We start from the raw sequence: 20,270 nt of genomic DNA on the forward strand, positions 1-20,270 counted from the left end.
CAAAAATATAATTACTTTTCATTTAAATTTTATGCAATATATTAGTATTTCACTACTTCTCTGTGTCTGAAAGGCTTCACTATTAGTGCTATTTTATTCACAAATGAAAATTAAGCAAACATTTTCCAGTTAATTCTTAGTGAATTTTTTTTGCTTTTTGCCAACACATAACACAATATCATAGCCTTTAGCAAAGAGGCCAGCTATTGGAACAGCTACATTTTGACATGTACCCATACTGAGCATAAATTTGTTATGTCATACTTTCCCTTTAATTTGTTGGCATGCTCTCATATACTGATTTCTAAGAGGGTGGAGTAATAAGCTGATTTGTGAGTGCCTTTGAATATTCCTAAATGTTTTGTTTGTTTGTTTGTTTTTAGGCATCCTCCTATCAATTATAAGTCTAGTTTGAATACATTAGCAATTACCAAATTATTTTGTAGATCAATATGCAGTAACTGGAAAATTTAAGTTAAACAAGAATTTGATAAAAATAATGCATAAAATGCTGACAATCACATTGATAAGGTGTAGTGGAGTAATTTCCTGGGACCTGGACCCTACTAGGTTTGGTGCTTTGCCAACACAGAGCAGAAAGTCTGTCCCAGTTGGAAAAAAGTTTGTAGACTGTAGGAAGAGGCAACAGATACCTACATACTGATATAAGAACACAGAGACACTGCTAATCAAGATAAATAACAGAGAACAGTCTCAGTGCACTACCACTGTTGGTTAACTGCATCTTACATTACACTTTTGGGTATGCAAAAATACAGAATCAGTAGAAGATAGAAGAGAAAGGAGCAAAATTTTGAGCAAAGGAAGCAGTCTTTGGGACAATCTTCTAAGGAGTCATGGGTAGAACAAGTTTTACTTGTAATAAGAAGTAACCACAATGTTGTAGTAACAGCAGAAATAAATTCTTGGTTGTGCATGGCTGGATAGAAAATGTAGTATCACAGTGATATTATTCAGAAGTCATCTTTATGATTTGGACATAGTATGAATACAAGAACCTAGAGAGTGTGGGGCCTGAATAACAGGTATTGCAGCAGAGTCAGAGTGATTCAGAAAAGGAGAAGATAGGCAGGAAAATAAAAATTTCTGGTTTTGTCATATGGCGATATATTTTTTAAGACTTAGTTTTCTGTGGAAGTAATATATGATCCTCTTTCTGAATATTAGACATTTTTTTGAAGGAACATTTTATATTGCTTGGTGTAATACAAGAGAGGATTATTACAGAAAGTACCAATATCATGCAATACACTTAGGTTAGTGAAATCGCTTGAGTTATAACTTCCAGTCTCGCATACCATAAACATTTCTGAGCAGTAAAAAGACCATGCAATTGCAAGAGCATAATCACCCTTGGGACCCATTCCTGTAGAGGCAGCATGTGAAATAAAATTCACACAGGGATATAAAATGATTGGTTGGAAATAGAATTCTGCTGACCTGGAATTCTTTCAGCTTCCATGAGGTAGATTTTATGCCGAAGAAGATGAAAAATAACAATAAGCTATTTTCAGTAGTCATTACCTAGACTAAACTTCCCCAGATGCCAGTGGCAGTTTCTCCTGAATTAAGGTAGGGTTGGATTTAGTAATACTTTAGTGTTCATGTGGCATTTTACAGCAGTTAGAAAATATTTTGTCTCTGAATCTGTCATTTAGAGGCAAGAGCTCAAGGTTCAAACTGGCAAAACTGCTGTAAGAGGTAGTATTTCTCAAACGGAAGCATTTTAAGTGTAGAGAGTGTGCAGTTTCACATGTTGCACAATACACAATAAAATGGTGTCCCTGCCCATGGCAGGGGGTTGGAACTAGATGATCTTGAGGTCCTTTCCAACCCTAACTATTCTATGATTCTATGATTCTAAAATACTACCTGTGGAGTCTGGGTATGCTTCGAATAGGCAAATATTTTTTTCCTCTAAAATATACCACCACATTGGTTTCCTTACCTAACTTGCATTGCTTGGATATCATTCTGCAGTTACCAACACAGACAATTATACTTGAGAGCTGATATTTAGCCAACAGCTAGTTCACTTGCCATACTATAATAGGTAAAATATTTCCATTCTTATTATTTTGGTTATCCCTCCTTTATGAAGAGGTGCCAAGAACATATCACCTTCTATTACTTCCACTGAAGTTTATTGCTTCAGGAAAACCGCTAATTTATAAAACGATCGTCTATATGGCAGTTACACTTGACCATATAGAATCATTCACAGAAAGACAGTATAAATCTACCTGGTATGTTTTCCTCCATGGCCTTGCCATAATATCATACTCTGGCTTATATTTCCAGAAACTTACAGAAACCTTGCTGTCGGACACTGCTTGTCCCTTGGAAATGATTCTCACTTGTTAACTTTGCTCACATTGCTTTACGCCGGACAAACTCCTAACCACTTCAGCAAACAATTTAAGAATGTACTGAAGCAAAATAAAAAGCATTTTTGGTAGTGAGGAATGTAAAGTAAATATCAAAGTAAGATAGTTCTGCAAGTATTTATTTTTAATACCTCAATGGAATGAGATGCTTAAAGATATATGGATATTAAGTTACTTCAGAATTTAAGAAAATGGGTGAGAAAGCATAATGAGATGTACTCTTTGCATGGTAAAAGTTACATACTAAAGCTGCAGAAAGATTCTACATTAGCAGCAAGTTTTTATGCTAAGAAGGGATGTTTGAATGACCACATGAATGGTTTGAAGGTACATTTACTGCATTCAGTGGATACAATCAATTGTGCAATAGGCATATTGTTAAAAGAGTCCTATTGTTATTTAAATAAGTACAGTGCTAAATTTAATTATATATACCGTTAGGCCTCATAAAGCATTTCATTGCTCTCAAATGATCTCCCATAGTTCCACTCGCTACAAATCTGTAAACTTACAAGAGTTTCTTTAGTAGAAATAAGCCTTTTCTGTGGCTCCAGATGAATTTGAATTAACAGAGAGGTAAATGCCTTCAAGACTAGAAGGTGTAAATACCAGATATGACAGCCCACTGCTTACTTCTGAAGCTGTATATTCAGTACCACTGATGTAAACAATTCTTTTACAGTATGTCTTGAAGAAGCGAATTAAGTTGAATTAAGCCACTCCTGGCTGTATGTAAATTTACTAAATTCCAGTACCCCTCCTGCTTTGATGCATGCTGTGTTGTATGCCATATGCTATGGTGTCTAATATACATGTGCATATCTAATTCAATCTAAAGCCTGTAGAAATAAGTGCCCTAAATAGCAAAGCGTGTGACACTGAAATTGTGCTACATGCTGAATTCATCACAATGACAGGTCTCATTTTCACTAAATGTCAGGGATCAGAGCTTTGCATATGTTAGAATGAAATACTATGTGGGTAAGGGTTATGAATGCCAGCTTTAAGCCCTAGATAACTAAATTCTTGCTTGAATTTATTTATGCATGTATGTATTCATTTATTTTGGAATTTACTGGAGACTGTGCTAATTAAGTGTTTCTTTCTCATTTATTCTTACAGTTAGGTATTCATGGATATGCTTTTGCAATTACAAACAATGGATATATTTTGACTCATCCAGAACTTAGGCCTTTGGTAAGAAAGCTATTTACTGATGTATTTTATTTAGCTATAGATGTTGCATTTGTTTTTCTTTTAATATGAATAGATTGACATCAATTAAAAAATTAAATATAACAGACCAGTTCATGGTGCTTTGTTATTCTTGGTAAATTTATGTTTTGAAACAAAGGTTACCATGAAAAAAGTCAAGGTAGATAAATAAACAAATTCTTTCTGCAAAAGATGCAGGCCTCCATTACAGCAAAATAGCAAAGCCAGAAATTGCTATAATTATATTCACTTCACATTGAAGCGGAATGTTCTATTGCTATGTAATAACCCCTATTTGTCATGTTAAAGTGTTAAAGCTAATTTAATATATGTGCAGAAACTTCAATAAAACATATTCTTAAGCAGAATAGCTGCACAAGGGATTTTTGTACTAAAAGAGAAATAGGAGCAAATTTTACATTTAGTTTCCCTTATCATCTTGTTTGCATTAATCACAGCAAGAAAAATAGACGTGCCTGTTACTCAAATGTTTATCAGCACCCCAGAGAATTGGTACATTCTTGATCGCATCATTGTTTAGGAACAGCATTTGCAAGTGTTTGATCACTATCAAATCTTAGCAAAGCATCGGTATTAGTACTTCCACTGTTGTGTACACATGGAGGCCATATGTATTTCTCACTTCAAGCAATGCCTGATTTCAACAATATTTTAGTAGAAAACTACTATTAATTGGATTGATAATTTAATATAAAAATTAAATTATAGAAAAGCATGATTCATTAAGTCATTAGCATATCTGATGTTTTCATTCAGCAAAAGGATTTGTCTTTCTAAGGTTTGAGCTAGGAATTACACACTTCATTAACATTTGTATTTACACTTACTGTTTCCCTTTTTTTTTTTAAACTGGAGTAGAGCTTAAGAAAAGTTCAACAGTGGGACTTCCATGAATGGAGAAACATTTTCTCAGTAACATCTCTCTAAAATGAACAGAGCAAACGTTGTACTTTGGAAGGAACTTTAAAATAAATGATTTGACCATTTGTCCATTCTTCCATGTTCTTTCCTTTTCTGGCTGAGATTGCTTGCTGAGGTTTGTTTGGTAACCATGAGAGAAGAGGCAGGAATAGGAGCTGTATAAGAACTCCTTAGAGCACCTGAATTATATACAAAGGTTCTTAATGCACCTTCACATTTCTTCTGCTGCATCTTCACTGCTTTACCTCAGCTAGCTTGTCTATGCCAAGTGACTATTTTTTGTAATTTTGCTGTTACCCAGCTGCACCATAGAAAGAATCTAAAAATTGCTTAAACAAGCTGAAGTTACAAGTGCACTGACCAGATCTAAAGTTTGACTGTCATAGCGTTCTGTATCTTTTCCAAAAATTTGCTATTTCAAAATTTTTATTAGACCAGTTATGTTAATCTACCTTAGTGGTTAAAATGCTGCAATAAACGTTCTTGTGCTTTAATGTAAACTTTTATATTAAACTTTTTTTTGCTGTTGTTGTGGGAAATGTGGGGAGAAGTCTTCAGAATTGGCAACTACCTTCAGAATATTTTTTTCTTCTCTCCGTATGTATTAAAATCCATGTATTTTTAAATATTTTTCTAAATTGCATATAAATGCTTTTTTTTTTTTTTTTAGCATTCTCCAGTTTTCCTAATACTAAGGTCGTGACTTGTTCTTGATTCCTAAAATGCTTTTGAAATCTTCAGGTATCACAAGTACATCTGGCAGCCTATATTTGCAAGCCATAGGAATACATAGTTGAAAGTTCCCTATGCACATCACAAGAGTTTGACAATACATGCATTTGCTGCACTGTCTCTTTTTCTTCTGGCAGATTACTTCCTTCAGAAATATTAGTATATATTCATTACAGAATAGCTATTTTAATAAACAGAAGGTAATGAAATCCAGCAACAGAGAGCAGCTGTAAGTTAGACTGACAAAGGGTGTTATCCTCTTTCCTTATTTCTGTTGTGGTGATGTGTTTTAATGAGGGAAAGGGTGGGTTTCTGTTACTATCCCTCGCTTAGGGTGCACCTTGAGGGCACTTATTTCATTACCTTATACAACAGTCACATTTTAAAAATACAAATGTTGGGCAGTAGCCCGTAAGCTGTCAGCTACGGGGAACTTGTGATATATTCATGGTCTGTTCATTTCATTTTTCTGGAAGAGTAATTTTTAGCTCTGGGTTCTGTCAGTAGTGTGTAACTGGAATCTTCTGTTGACTTCAGTGGAGTTTTTGAGAGTGAAGTGGTTGCTGGCTTTGGCCCTTAGACTAATGTTGGAGGCAATCCTGATACTGTTGTAACTAGCGGCAAAACATTCCATGAATTTTGTGACAAAAAGTATGTGAAGATATGCATGTAGGACTGGAACTAGATAGTTCACCAGAGATAATATCTAAAATTATTTGGGCGGGTTAGAGTTTACATTCAAATTACTTTAATTACTGACTTGATCCACGCTGGTTTATATTGCCATTGTATTTTCCTGTGGTGACGTAAAGCTAGAATACTCATAGACTCCAGAGTTACTAACCCCAGCGGCCATATATGTTAGTTCTGAAGCTGACACACTGCTTTTTAAGGAACTGTCTTATGGGACACTGAGCAGACAGGCAGGATAGTAAACAGCCGCTGAGGAAGAGTGTTTCCTGTTGCACCAGATTTTTATCTTACCCTGACCAGTATATTTAATCATTTGTGCTGATTACCCTATTGGGTGTATGTTTAAAAATGTTTTTCTTGGAGATTTCCTCTGTTTCTCCTGCCTTTTTTTTGTTGTTGTTGAATAAACTTGGCTTTCAGTTAGGATGACTGGTTGTGTGCAATAGAGTAACCGAAGGAAGAGGAAGAAAAGTCCTTTCTAGATACGTTCAAAAGTACTTTCAGACATTTAAGACAGCTGTTGAAGTAGCCCCCAGACTTCTAACTCAGTGCTGGCTGTGAGTTTTCAGGGGTGACTGGAGGGAGCAGAAAGAACCTTTGATTACATTCTTCTGTTACTGGATCGATGAATCTTGACAAATAACTTAATAAATCATAATAATCATGGAATAAGGAATCCCATAGAAATTTGCTTTGGAGAATGAAAAGAGCTTTTAAGGCCTTGCCAATGAAACGATGGACTGTAAATGACGCCTATTTCATATACACTGAAACTGTTGATATTATCTCCCTTCTTTTTGCTGCCCATCTCTTTCCCAGGCCGCCTTAGGCTGCTCCATCTTGTTCCCCCAGCGATGACCGGCTGCCCTGTCAGTGATCTACCCCGGGGCGCGCCCGAAGCCGTGAGCCGGGCTCTCGGCGGCGTCTCCCGGCCCCGGCCTCGGCCGGCTCCCACGGGGCGGGTGGTGCTGCCGGGGCTGCGCTGCGGGGCGGCCGCCATAGGGTGGCGCCACAACACCGCCGAGGGCGCGCCCTCTCGCGGCCCCGCCCCGCCGGCGGAGCCCGTGTGTGTTGCGGTTCGTTATTGCGGCGCTTAGAATTCAGAAAGTCTACTGCGATTTAAATAAAAAAATGCCTTTGTCACTGTGCTGCTGTGTTTCAAAGCCTTTTTTGGGGGGGGTTTGGTTTTTTGGGGTTTTTTGTTTGTTTGGTTTTTGTTTTGTTTTTTTTTTTTTTTTGTGTTGGTGCGTTTTTGTTTTTGTTAGGAGGTGGTTGTGTGCATTTTAAATGGTTTCACATTCACACCGTTCTTAGGGTGCATTTCCTACCAAAAGTACTCCTAAGGTACGCAAGACACTATGGCTGGTGGTAATGGCATTTCGGTTTATTTGTGTTTTTTTTTAATATTGCTGTATCAGGATGCTCCTGTATGCTGCAATTTGACTAAATTCTGGATTTTTACAGAGTAGTGTTTTATTTTTCCATGAGAGATTACTTTAAATAGTATGATGTAACTTGGAATTTTATATTTAGTGTAAAACCACACCTTACTCTTTAGAAAAAACCCAGAATTGTTTGGGAGTTCAGAAGTGAATTTTGAGATTTCCAAGGCAGTAACTTGGTTTCTCGGGCTCCTTGAAACATGTACATGAAGACAAAGTCTTTCCCAGAGGTGGTTATGTGCGATTGAATTGCTTGCCTTTCAGGATCCTGTTAGCACTTGCAGTGTGCTAGGTACTACCTTAAATTTAAAAATGCATAATGTCTCATGATGATGTTACAGTTAGCCAAAGAAATGAGCTTACTGTATGTAAAGTAACAAACAATCCATAATATACTTCTAAAGTACACGTAAGTACAATCACTGTATTAATTGTGGCTGATGGCTCATTACTGTAACTGTCACTGTGTTGTCTGTTAAATGTTGGTACCAGAGGAAACCTGTTTTCTTTGGAAAGTGCAGTGGGATTACAGAGAAATTAAGGAATGCTGCTGAAGATGAGTGTCTGCCACAGTCACAGAATGACACCTTCCTGAATCTTATCTGGTGTTAGGGGTTTGTACCCTTGCCTCTCAGTCCTAATATTTGTGTGGTTTGCAATGAATAATAGCAAGGTTGCAAGTAGATTTTGTGAAGACTGTGGCTTTTTGATTCATAGTCAGCAATGGAATTTGTATTTTTATTCAGGGAGTAAAGAGGGATTTTGTTTTCAGTAATTATTAGGTTCATTTAGGATAGAATACTTGAACTTCCTGAACAAGGAGCTCAAATTCCTTAATTAAAGAAAACATGCATTTAAAGATAAATACCTGTTATAGAATAAAATTGCATCTTTTATTCAGATTCTACCATTTTTTAAATAGATGTATACTAAAGAATGTGGTATGATGTATGAATTAATCTAATAACATCTGTGATGACTAAGGATTTCCTAATATTTCTGAGTTTAAACCAAAATTCTCTGTCTGTCTGAGAAGATTGAGGAATATATTCATACTCTCGGTATAAGCTCTGTAAGGCTAGTAATAGTGATTTTTCAAATGGCTGTACATGAATGCTCTTTTTATCACTCTAAACCAATTCACTGCTTTCTTTAAAATAATGCACATCTTCATTTAATTTGACTAGTTTTAATAGGGAAAGTTACACACAGAAATCAAAGCCAATGCATATATCACAATACACTCACCAAAACATATTGGTGGTTTAGCTGCCAAAGTAACCATTTTAATCTTATAATGCTGACTGTCACAGTATATTGTATTAGGCTAAAGGACCTGGAGTATTTAAAGATTGTCAGATCAATATTAAGTTGTCTGTAGCTGTAAATTCTGGAGGAAAAAAAAAAACTATTTCTCCTAATGTACAAAACCAGAGAAATCCAAATCTCAGAGGAAACATTAATGCCCCACTTAAGCAGTGTTAGCCTTTCATAAGCAGCAAATCTCATTTCTCTCTGGGGAGTCCCGCCTGGAACGTAAGATAACCTACACTTACCCTTGCTTTATTCAGCGACTCCATAAAACTCTACAGCTGTAGCTGACAGCAGAATATTTAAATGATTTGAACAGTGTAAATGCCTCACGTTCATTTAAATAACTGAAGAATTCAATCACTTGAATGCCAATGATTATTCCTATTGGAGTTTACATTTCAAAAAAGACAGCCCATCTGAATCCCTGTGAGAGCATTAAATTGCTATCTAATTAGAAGCGCAAAATTACATATATTTAAAAGATAATTAAAGGTTTGAAGGCTGTTGAATAACTGGTTGTACATATAAATGAATCACTGAAAATTTGTTAGCAATATGTGAAGCTTTCTTTTATTCTTTGCTTTCAGCTTTGAAGTTAGGTATAACTGAGCTCATGGGTTTAAGTCTGGTAGTATTAAGATAAAGGCAGATGTTTTTAATTATTTCTACTCAACCCCCAAATAATTATAAGCAGCTGCCAGTTTTGCATAATCCCAAATGATAAGGTCCTGAAAATGCAAATAAAATCTTAAATGGAAGGATTGTTTTTTTCAGTGGAGGAAATCGCATGCATGTTCCATTGCTAAGCAACTGCAATCCACCTGAAAATATGAGCTCAGCCCATGTACTCTGTCCAGTTTGTAGGTGTATTTTTGTATTTACTTTTACCTCACTCCATGTATTTCCATATTTTGTTGCACCATTTGTAATGCAAACATGGGTTATGAGTAGGCGGAGTAATTTAGATACACGTGACATGAGAATTATTTTTTTCCTGTTACTTTGCAAGATCGTTCTTCTTTGTACACAGTACATCAAATTGATCCTACTTTTTCAGTGCCTGGAAACAGAATTGCTTATTCTCTTTTCCCTGGCAAATGAAATGGCTTCTGTTGTCAGCTTTTCTCTGCAGTGCTTTTGCAAATTTTATATTGTGGCAGTTTTCCCTGCCATCTGGCATGAAAAATTGGTTCAAGATAACTGTTTTCTACTGCCAACCATAACCTAGGAATTTCTTGATTAACAACTTAATAGGCTTGTCATGAAAGTCTGTCTTTGGAAAGGGAAGTTGTTCTTCCTAAGAAAATCAAGATATTATGTTTCTAATATTAAAATCAGGAGCTTTGTGTAGGAAGCAACTTAGTTTTGACTGGACACCTGTCAGTGTTCTACAAGTTCAAGGTTAAGTGCACATCAGTAAAAGATCATCTGAGGCTGCAAACTAAATGGAAATTGTGAAATAAAAGTCTCACAGAAGACAAATCAGGATCATGTGAGCAGGAAAAAAATATCCAAATTAAATAAAGAGCTTAAAAGCCGAGCAGTAGTGATTTACATTGAGATAGGATGCTGCTTCACATGTATCCTCAGGCAGAATGTTTTGGATCTATGTAGTGCATGATGAATGAAAGCTCAGTCACTTGGAGATGTTATATAAACAGGTGAATCAGGAAAGGGAAATTTGCTGTTGTTTTCTGGTTTGGGTATTATTATTATTATTAATATTTTTATTATTATTATTTTGTTTCTTTGTTGGGTTTTTTTTGTAATGGCAAAGTATGAATCAATCTATCGAAGTGATCTCTTCCCCTGTATTCTCATGACCTTTTCTATTACCTTGTCTTTGTCCCATAGTATGTAAACTCTTAGCATTTTATGATAGAAATGTTATTAATGGACTAATTTTGAAGGACTTAATCCACATTTAAAGAAATTTTCAGTTTTGAATTATTACAATCATTGCTGAAAACTAGGAAGGAGGAGCCCCTGTCCCCTTCCTTTCTGTGTGCATTACAGAAACAGATGATTCTGCTCTGAAAATTGGTGTAAACAGAAAATTGGTGCAAAGTGTCGTGGTTTAAGTGTGACCCAGTAGCAGTTTATGCTGGGATGGATAGCTGGTAAAGTTCTCAGTATTTGCTACTGCATTGACCATGTAAAGTAAGGTTCAATGCAGTTTCCATTTCAAACAGCTGCAGTCTTTGCATTACATCAATCAGAGCTACACCAGAGAACAAACAAGTAGTGATGTTAGTGTCCGGAGTCTTAGAGAAGGGAAATACCTGAATAACTGGCTGGGCCAGGGTATTGCAGTAATGACTGTGTATTCAGTCTGCATCTGTTTATTTAAAACGATATGCAAAAATGCATCATTTTAGGTAATGATGCTTTTCCTCGTATATTTCTTCATTCAGCCTTTCCTATCAGACTTTGGAGATAAGAACGCCTTTACAGGATGGCTTGATGTCAGTTACAGTTACGCATGCAATTGTATTGTGTAATTAATTATGTAGAATTCAAGCTCAGCAAAACATGTTTGCATATGTGCAAGTTCATCTCCTCTAAACAAAAGTATTGGGATAGTTCCCAAATCCTTTTTAGATTAATGCATTATCCTAATTTTGTAGTACTAATCCAAAAAGATGAAACTTAATCAATTGATGCTATGTTTTAAAATTGTAGGCATTTTTTTTAGTTCCTGATTCCTTTCTTTTGTATATAGGGTAGAAGTTTGATGATGAAGAGGTTTCCTTTAGAATTATTTTAACTCTAGCTTTTGGTTGTTGTTTAGTAGATACTTTGTCACTATAATATTTTCTCACAGGTGACTCTACAAGTGTGACTCTACTAAGCAAGCTTGCTAAAATCTGTTGACACTTCCAAGACTGCTATCACAGCAACTTACTGTCTCCTGCCTCCCCATTATCCAGATGGAGCATGTCTGAGAAACTCCAATCACCTTAGACCCAAGGCTTGCAGCTGTTAAGATGTAGCTTGCTCCCTCTGTGATCAGATTTCTACACTCTGACTTTCTAAACATGTGGCAGGTCACATTCAATGCAAATGGTTTGGGACTGCTCATGTTTAAAAAAAATAAAGAAATAAAATATCAAAGTGGAGAGTTTAATAATGGCACATGTAAATGCTTGTATACGGGGCGGTGAAAAAATGTGATTCAGTCTTTAAACAGTACATGTCACATGTTGCTTGAATCATCCAGTGGTATAAGAGTTTGGCCAAGCCTCAAATAGAAGATACTGAGTAAGATAAAGCTCATTCTGATGACCAAACAAAATAGTTTCCAGTGTTTTTTCCACAAACAAAAATGCACTGGAGCTATCATGTAGTTTTGAGCAGACAAAAAGATTCTTGTATTGCATGCAGTCCAGATAGCTAAAAATTTTCCTCCTCTTCCCCCGCTCTCCCAGAGGTTAACTGCTGCATAATATTACTGTACTTTTTATACTGGCCAAAGTAGATTAACAGCACACAATTTAAATCTCTTTTCCTCATACACTTAAATCAGAGTAACTTGGTAGAGCTCCTAGTTTCTATCTTTCCCAGTGGGTCTCTTAATAATTTGTTTCAATGCTTTGTAGTAATCTTGCAGATGGGTTTGGCTTCAGCCTCCAATCAGTATTTTATACTTACCCCAGTAGTCTCAGAGATAAAAAGATTAGGTTTGCTACCGGAGAAAAAGATACAGACAAATGCTAGTTTTAAAAGCTGGTGAGTTGCTTCTATGTCCGTGTATAATTTTTACTAAGAAATTAGTGAATCAATAAAACTAGGAAGAAGCTAGAGAAGCATGGCCAGTTGAACAGTAGTGTTATGAAGTATTTTATATTTGATCCACTAACATTTAAGTTTTAGGCCCTAGTTACATAAGCATAAAGGTATGTAAATTTACTGCTGGGAATAAGTAGTATCTTCATGAAGATAAGATTTGTAAGCAAAGTTACCCAGATGTACAAATAATAGTGGGGGTTTTGGGGGGTTTTTTTGGGGCTTTTTTTTTTTTTTCCTGGAAGTTGGTTTTCTTTTTCTCTGCCATCTTTTTTTGCACTATAACTTAAATCTGCTCTTACTGGATTCCTGTGTAGGTAATTGAATGGTACCCCTAAAGCATAAGAGCTGAACTGAAGAGTTAGGCATCTCAGTACTTTCCTAGTTCCTGTCCTAAACGTGTTTAAGAACTGCACTTTCAGTTCCTTTCAGTGATTATAGAGCCTAACCCTTGATTGAGTATTGGGATTTTGGCTTTGTTTCTGCATATTTTAAGGCATGAATGCTTCCAATTCTGGCTTTGCTGCAGAACCTTGAATGTTTTATCCAGCTCTTCCTTTGATTGCTTTTGGTTTTGGTTTTTGCTCTTAGAGTGCAAGGTGTAGAATCTGTATGACTAAAATGAATACAAACCCCATAATCAGTATTACGCAAATGGTTTGCCTTATATTTGAGCCTACTTCTGCAGTCAGACACAAAAGATCAACTCCTATTGTCATAAGTAAGGATTTGCACATGTGTCTGAAAATGCAGTATATTCCAGAAACTCTTCAACATCTGTGTGTAAGGATGTAATTAAATATTGGAATCAGTACAGGAGTTGTTTGCTCTACTCAGATGATCCCAGCTAACTTCTATGTAACACTTTTCAGGTCTCAGTGTTTCAGAGCTTGCCTGTAACCATTTCTATACTAGAATGATTAAAACAGATCAAAGGTTTGCTTGGTTAATTGGTGCAACTGCAGAGAGTAGACATAGTTACTTCTTGTAGAGATTAAAGATAATGTTGGTATAGCTGCAGCCATAATGAAAGGCTTGCAAACCATTAGCTACAAAAATCAAGCCCTGCTAATGAACCAGATGTTATCCTCTCATATTTTATTATTGTAACTATATTGGCTGCAAATTTTGTACTTTAGTATTTGGATATAGTTATCTCCTTCAATATCAAAGCTGTCATGTAGCAAGAATTAATCATAGTGCTGAGCTGCTTGAATTCACAGTCTAGTGTATAAGCATGTGCTGAAATTCTTTACATTTCTCTACCCATCTGTTGAATACCATTAGCACAGAAGTAAATAACCTTGTTGTTACAAGAACTGTGGCTTCTAGTGGAGAAGGGGCAAGAAAATGCACACGAAAGTACTTTTCAATTACATCTGCATGAATTCTCAGAACTTATTCTAAGACGCTGAGAAAGTTGCTAGCATTTTTTGTTGTTCAAAAGGAGAATGCTAATTGATTCAGGATTTTACTCCACATTCCCAAAATAATGATCTGTAGAAATAATTGAAGTATCCAAGTTGTTATGAGCAACAATTAAGGAGGTTCAGTGAAGCCCGTGCTGCAAGAAACTTTAAAGTGCTACCAATATCACAAAATCTCTTTGCCAGTAGTCAATATTTTTAAAGTTTGCTGTTCTTCAGGAAGATTTTGTCATCCCTGGCTTTAGATACTGTGGTCTACAAAATCAACTGTGGGATTCACATACGAATCTTCTAATTTACGGAAGAGAAAAGTCAGGATGGGAATGACCTTAATGCTCAGAGAGCAAGCTTTTCTTTGGCTTTTCTTGTTTCTCTGTAATTTGCAGAATGTGATTGAAAGTTCCTGCACCAGTGGCCCCAGTGATAAGTTGGATGTTTCAAATACTGACAGGTTTGGTTTATGGTATAGTTGGTCCTGCCCTGAGGGAGGAGAATTGGCCATATATATTGCCTTACAGGTGCATTTTCTATGCTTTTATGATGCTGTTGCTGGGAAGTCACAAAAGCAATTTGGGGGTTCTTCACAGTATCCCAATGTCTCCTGTCATACTTCATAGAAGGACTTGTGGTTTTTCCTCCTGTTTATATGCATCATAAGAGATAAAAGACCACATTCACATTATGTTGATCCTCTTCCAGCTTTATTTTTTTCAAACAAATTCTCATAATTTTTCTTAACCATTCAGATTCTTTATTCATAGATATTTTTAAATACTTTTGTCTTCTTCCACCAAGCAAGGTTTTTGTTCTTACGCTAGTAGGCTCTCTGATATTCAGTGCTCAGCAGAGGGCAGAATTTCCTATGTTATAAACACCTTGGTGTCAAATCAATTTGTCACTAAAATGTTTGTTTTAAAAGTGTGATTTACAGCGTAACAGTGTCTAGTGATAAAATCCCATAAATTAGCATTACTATTACTTTTTCTCCCATGAAGTTGTAGATAAAATGTAGTATCAGCAAATGTTAACACCATACTTCCCAAGACTTGCATCTTATCTTGTTTAAAGAGAAACAGGTAAACATTTTGTTGATAAGATTATAGTAAATATAACTTCCTGTACAGCTGAAAGAGCTAGTTTGAGACATTTAACGTAAATTACAAGATCAAGGCCTCATGTTTTCCATGTGGGGAGAAGAACGTACAACTGCTGCGTTTGACTTCCCAGTGTGTACATCAAGAAAAGCTTTGTATTAAGGCAAGAGATCATGCAAATAATCATGTGTGGTGTAGGGTTTTAGTACACAGATAACACTCATGCAGCAATATGATGTACTTTGTATGAATTAAACTGCCTAATATTATGTGTATTGCATACAGTCAGCATGCATCCATCAAATTTTTAACATATTCTGATAAAAAAATCTATGTACAAATAAACCAGGATGTGCTAAGTATTTCACCTTTTTTATGCCAGTATGAAGAGGGGAAGAAAAGAAGGAAGCCCAACTACAGTAGTGTGGATCTGTCTGAGGTCGAGTGGGAAGACAGAGATGATGTGGTAAGTGATGTGTTTAAAAACCCTGTCAGAAGACGTTGCATCCCACTACCTGGAAACTGTTTAAGTAGTCATTAGAGAGGACTGCTTTCAGAAAGGGAAAGACGATAGCCCCTTCATTCAAAATTTTATAAATGGTTTGTATTGATTCTTCCTTACATACGCATTTACTACAAACAAAGACTCTGTATCTTTGGTAAAACTCAGTACCCTTGCATTCTCTGCATCCAATTGTGTGTTTTTGCTTAGTGCTAGAGAAGGGAATAGAATATCTCTTTAGGGCTGGCACAGACAACTGCTGAAACTCAAATGAAGGAATGATTTTTAACTTCTTTCCATGAGATCCCTCTTTCCTTAATATAAGTAATGAAAGCTGTTCTCCTTAATGTACAAAATCTAAAAAAACAGATGCATACGCAAAATTGGATTCTTTGACCTCTGTTCTGAGCACAGATTCACTCTAAACTCCTAATTTCAGACATATGGCTAGCTGCAGAAGCATGTGTTCTATGCCTATCAGCTGTTATGCACACAGTCCATTCCATTAAGCTATTTTTTCAGTGCTCCATCTACTCTGTAGTTCACTCTTACCTTTCAGCCTTTGCCTTTTCTGCAGTACTGTATCAAAAGCTTTCATTATGTCCATGGCTTAACCTTTGCCTGATCTTTCTGTTACTTCCTCAATAAATCTGATTTGTTAGGTATGATTCCTTTTGTGTGAATCAGTGCTGACTGTCCTTAATTAAATTGTAACTTTCCAGGTGTTCCCCCTTTCTGTCCTGTAATTTAGTTTTTCCCATAAGTCCCCTACTGCTAAAGTCACGACTTCATGTCTGTATTTTTCATAGATGTCTCCTCAATCCCTTCTGAAATATCAATACTTTGTTAGCTTCTCTCAAGTCCCTTGTACTTCTGCTTTTCCAGAGAGGTTTTGAAAATATCCACCAAATATATCCATGTTTACTTTGTCATGTCCTTCTGAAATCTGGGATGGATCACGTACAACTGTCCCTGGAGTCTTGTCAGTCTTCAGATGTACTAATTTCTTGATCCCTGTTCTGACATAAGTCTATATTTTCTTTCTCCCTTACAAAATATATATCTTATGTTCCTCCCTCTCTCCACCCGCTTTGTGAATAGTGAAACAGTTAATTTATGTTTTAAGCCATGTCTGTTTCATCGGGTGATAGATTATCCTCATCCTCTCCTAGGAGGCCATCTTACTTCCTTATTTAAAGTTTTGTGTTGGAGTGCACAGTCAAACTTTTAAAAATGTTTCTCGTATAGCTCTGTGCAGTTTTCTATGTATGCACTATTTAAGGCTTCCTCATTAGATTTTCATATACTGTAGCAGCCTTCTGCAATCTTGGCAATCACACTGGCTTCATATTTTATACCTTGCCTTTTCTCTTATCTTTGATCACATATTACTCAACCAGTTCTCTACAAATGACCTTTTAAATTTTCCTCTCTCCTTTCAAATGTTATCACTGTAGTTAAGTACAGCTTTTAAACCTTCGTGATTTTTGTTATTTCTCTTTTATTTGTTTTTATTTTTCCATTTTTATATCTTCCAGTACTTTTCTGCTTAATTTTTAAAGTTTTAATCCCCCATTTTTCATCATATTTTAGTAGAAATTCAGAGTTCTAGTTAATTCCTTGAATAACCCCCATCAATACTAATAAGCAGGCATTCTTAAATGACCATGAGCCAGCAATGTGCTCTTGTGGCCAAGAAGGCAAATGGCATCTTAGGGTGCATTAGAAAGGGAGTGGTTAGTAGGTCAAGAGAGGTTCTCCTCCCCCTCTACTCAGCCTTGGTGAGGCCGCATCTGGAATATTGCGTCCAGTTCTGGGCCCCTCTGTTCAAGAAGGACAGGGAATTGCTTGAAGGAGTCCAGCGCAGAGCCACAAAGATGATTAAGGGAGTGGAACATCTCCCTTATGAGGAGAGGCTGAGGGAGCTGGGTCTCTTTAGCTTGCAAAAGAGGAGACTGAGGGGTGACCTCATTAATGTTTACAAATATGTGAAGGGTAGGTGTCAGGATGATGGAGCTAGGCTTTTTTCAGTGATATCCAGTGATAGGACAAGGGGCAATGGGTGTAAACTGGAACATAGGAAGTTCCACGTTAACATCAGGAAGAACTTCTTTACTGTAAGAGTGACAGAGCACTGGAACAGGTTGCCCAGGGGGGTTGTGGAGTCTCCTACACTGGAGATATTCAAGGCCCGCCTGGACAAGTTCCTGTGTGATGTACTGTAGGTTACCCTGCTCTTGCAGGGGGGTTGGACTAGATGATCTTTTTAGGTCCCTTCCAACCCTTGGGATTCTGTGATTCTGTGAAATAATCCACCAATAAGTAGGTTTTGTAAAACAGCCTACACATCTGGTGTTTGATGAGTAGTGACCAAGTGTTATCTGAAAAAAAACCAGCAGGTTAAATATTCTAGAAAAATGTACTAACATTCCAAATGTTGTCCTAATACTTCAGCAGTGACACGCAAGTGGAGACCTTCATGCACATATCTAAGTAGAAAAAAATGCAATGTCAAACAAATAATATTTTTACAACTATTTTTAAAAGTAAGGTATGTCATTACAAGTTTTTTGTGTTCGTGTGAAATAATATGTAAGTCATTTTATCATGTTACTAAGACCTTCAGAGGGACTGATGGTCAGGAATACTAACAGAAGAATAAAATGGAAGATGTGAAATAAAGTAATATTGGAGCTACAGGCGAAGTTGTTGGCGTTAGAGCTAGAATGAAAATGGAATTTGAGGGAAGTTCTGTAGATTACTGTAATAAAATCCATCTATTTATGAAACTTTTGTGATGTGAGGGTCCAACTGGGTGTCCAAAAATGTAGGTTATTTTTGTTAATCTTCTGTAATAAGTGATTCCTTAATGTTGTTACTTTTAAGTGAGAATTATAGATATTCTGTAAGAGACTTAAAACTTTGTGAAGTAAATTATTGACTTAAGAGCTACATGTGGCTGTGCTTCACCCAAGGCCCTACATTTGACGATCTTGATTTTTTCCAAGCTTGGGTAGTAAAGCATTGTTTGTTCAACTGTAGAGGGAAAGAGTTAATGTATTCATGTAGCTGCTTTTAATAACATAGACTACTACTGGTGTATTTTCTTCCCACAAATCATTTATGTCGTAGCTGATTAAGATATTTTCTTACTTTTTACCACATTAATTTAATGGCTACATAGTTTTCCAAGAATATGGAATGATGTCATACTATAACAGTGAAACTGGGTTGTTAGAAATTGATTGGAATATATTTAGTTGAAGGAGCAATAATGCATATTGCTCGGAATAGGTAAAGAAATAGGTTTTCTCTAATCATCCAGTAAGGAAATGGTGGCGGACCTAAGGTTAGAATTTTTTTCATTATGAAATAGAGTCAGTGTAAATATATTTTTATCACGTCATTTTCCAGTTTAACAGTACCTGCTATCTTGCTGTTACTGCATTTTATTAGAAATAGAAATCTTAGCATCAGCTTATTAAACTAACAGTGTCTTCCAGCAAAGTCTGGGAATGCGCAGTACCAAAGACATTCGGGTAGATTGGACAAAACCCTTTTTCTCATTAACTAACTTCTTAAAATTCTTTTTATTATAATTTCTACGTGAATGAATTTTTTTTTCCAAATAAAAAAGACCATGAATGAATATTTTGGGGCTTGAAGCCAACTGAGGCAGTACTTTTTTTATGCATTTGAGGAGGGAGATGAAACTGCAGAAGAGCTGAGAAACCAGATTACAAAGCCAAGAAATGTAATCACAGCAAGGAAAAAAAAAGAAGAAAAGTAAGACTTTAAATCCCACATGCAGACTTGATCTTGAACACTACTGAGAGTTTGGAGGCCCTTTTTGTAAGTCTGTGACTTGCCTGAGGCTTGTGAGAGGAATGGGCCTTAGACAACTGCAGGCACCAATAGGAGAAAAATGAAAACCACGTTAAAGATAAATTGAACTGTTCTGTAAATGTTAGAAAGTAGATGGTTAATTAAGACCAGCTCTCCAAGTCCAAAACCACAAAACTTAAAATAGGAAACTGTTTCCAGAATTGCTTATTATGTATTGTTAAAAAAAAATCTGCAGTAAAATATATGCTTTACTTTATACATGCCTCCAGCTAAAAATTATTCTTTTACACTCACTGACAGAAGAGTAGGACTGTTAATTCAAATCTGGATGCCCTAGAATTAAATTTAAAGAGCTGCAAAGTTTGCAGTTTTTGATAGGTCAGCCACACTCAACTTGTTCATGAGAATAAAACCAGATACTTCACTGCCAAGTTTGGCCATTCTCTTCATTCCATACTAACTTGGAAAGCCTGCAGAGTGCACTGATACAGCTATCTTCACAGTTTTTCATTAAAATCTGACTGAATTGCCCAATTTGGTGATTAGGCAAGTACTTGAGAACAGGAGATGTTTATTCAGCAAGAACACAATGTCCAAAATTATGTTTAGACAAGCAATAGAAGAGACATAAAACTTTTGTCAATATTATTCTGCATTTTGAATATCCCTGAAGAGGGAATGTGAATTGATCAGTGATAGTGGAATTTTCGTGTGAAAGATTTGTAGGTGCTTCTTACCGCAAAACGCAAAAGAATTACTTCTTCCATTAGAAAATCTAAAAGCATTCAAATAAAATGTTTCCATACATGGGTGGTATAACTGCTACATGGCAACTTTCTTATTTGTTCCCTAGAGTCCTGAACTGGTAA

General features: G+C 36.2%; 1 protein-coding gene across 1 annotated transcript in view; it reads left to right on the forward strand.

Moving 5' to 3' along the window:
- The window catches only part of CACNA2D3 (calcium voltage-gated channel auxiliary subunit alpha2delta 3), a 498,676-nt gene that overhangs the window by 380,344 nt on the left and 98,062 nt on the right, over window positions 1–20,270 (forward strand). The window contains exons 16-17 of the mRNA XM_065687615.1: window positions 3,531–3,605; window positions 15,436–15,519. Coding sequence (XP_065543687.1) covers window positions 3,531–3,605; window positions 15,436–15,519 — 159 coding nt within the window. The remainder of the gene's footprint in view (window positions 1–3,530; window positions 3,606–15,435; window positions 15,520–20,270) is intronic.

Source organism: Lathamus discolor, chromosome 7 (assembly GCF_037157495.1).
Source record: "Lathamus discolor isolate bLatDis1 chromosome 7, bLatDis1.hap1, whole genome shotgun sequence".
Taxonomy (NCBI): domain Eukaryota; kingdom Metazoa; phylum Chordata; class Aves; order Psittaciformes; family Psittacidae; genus Lathamus; species Lathamus discolor.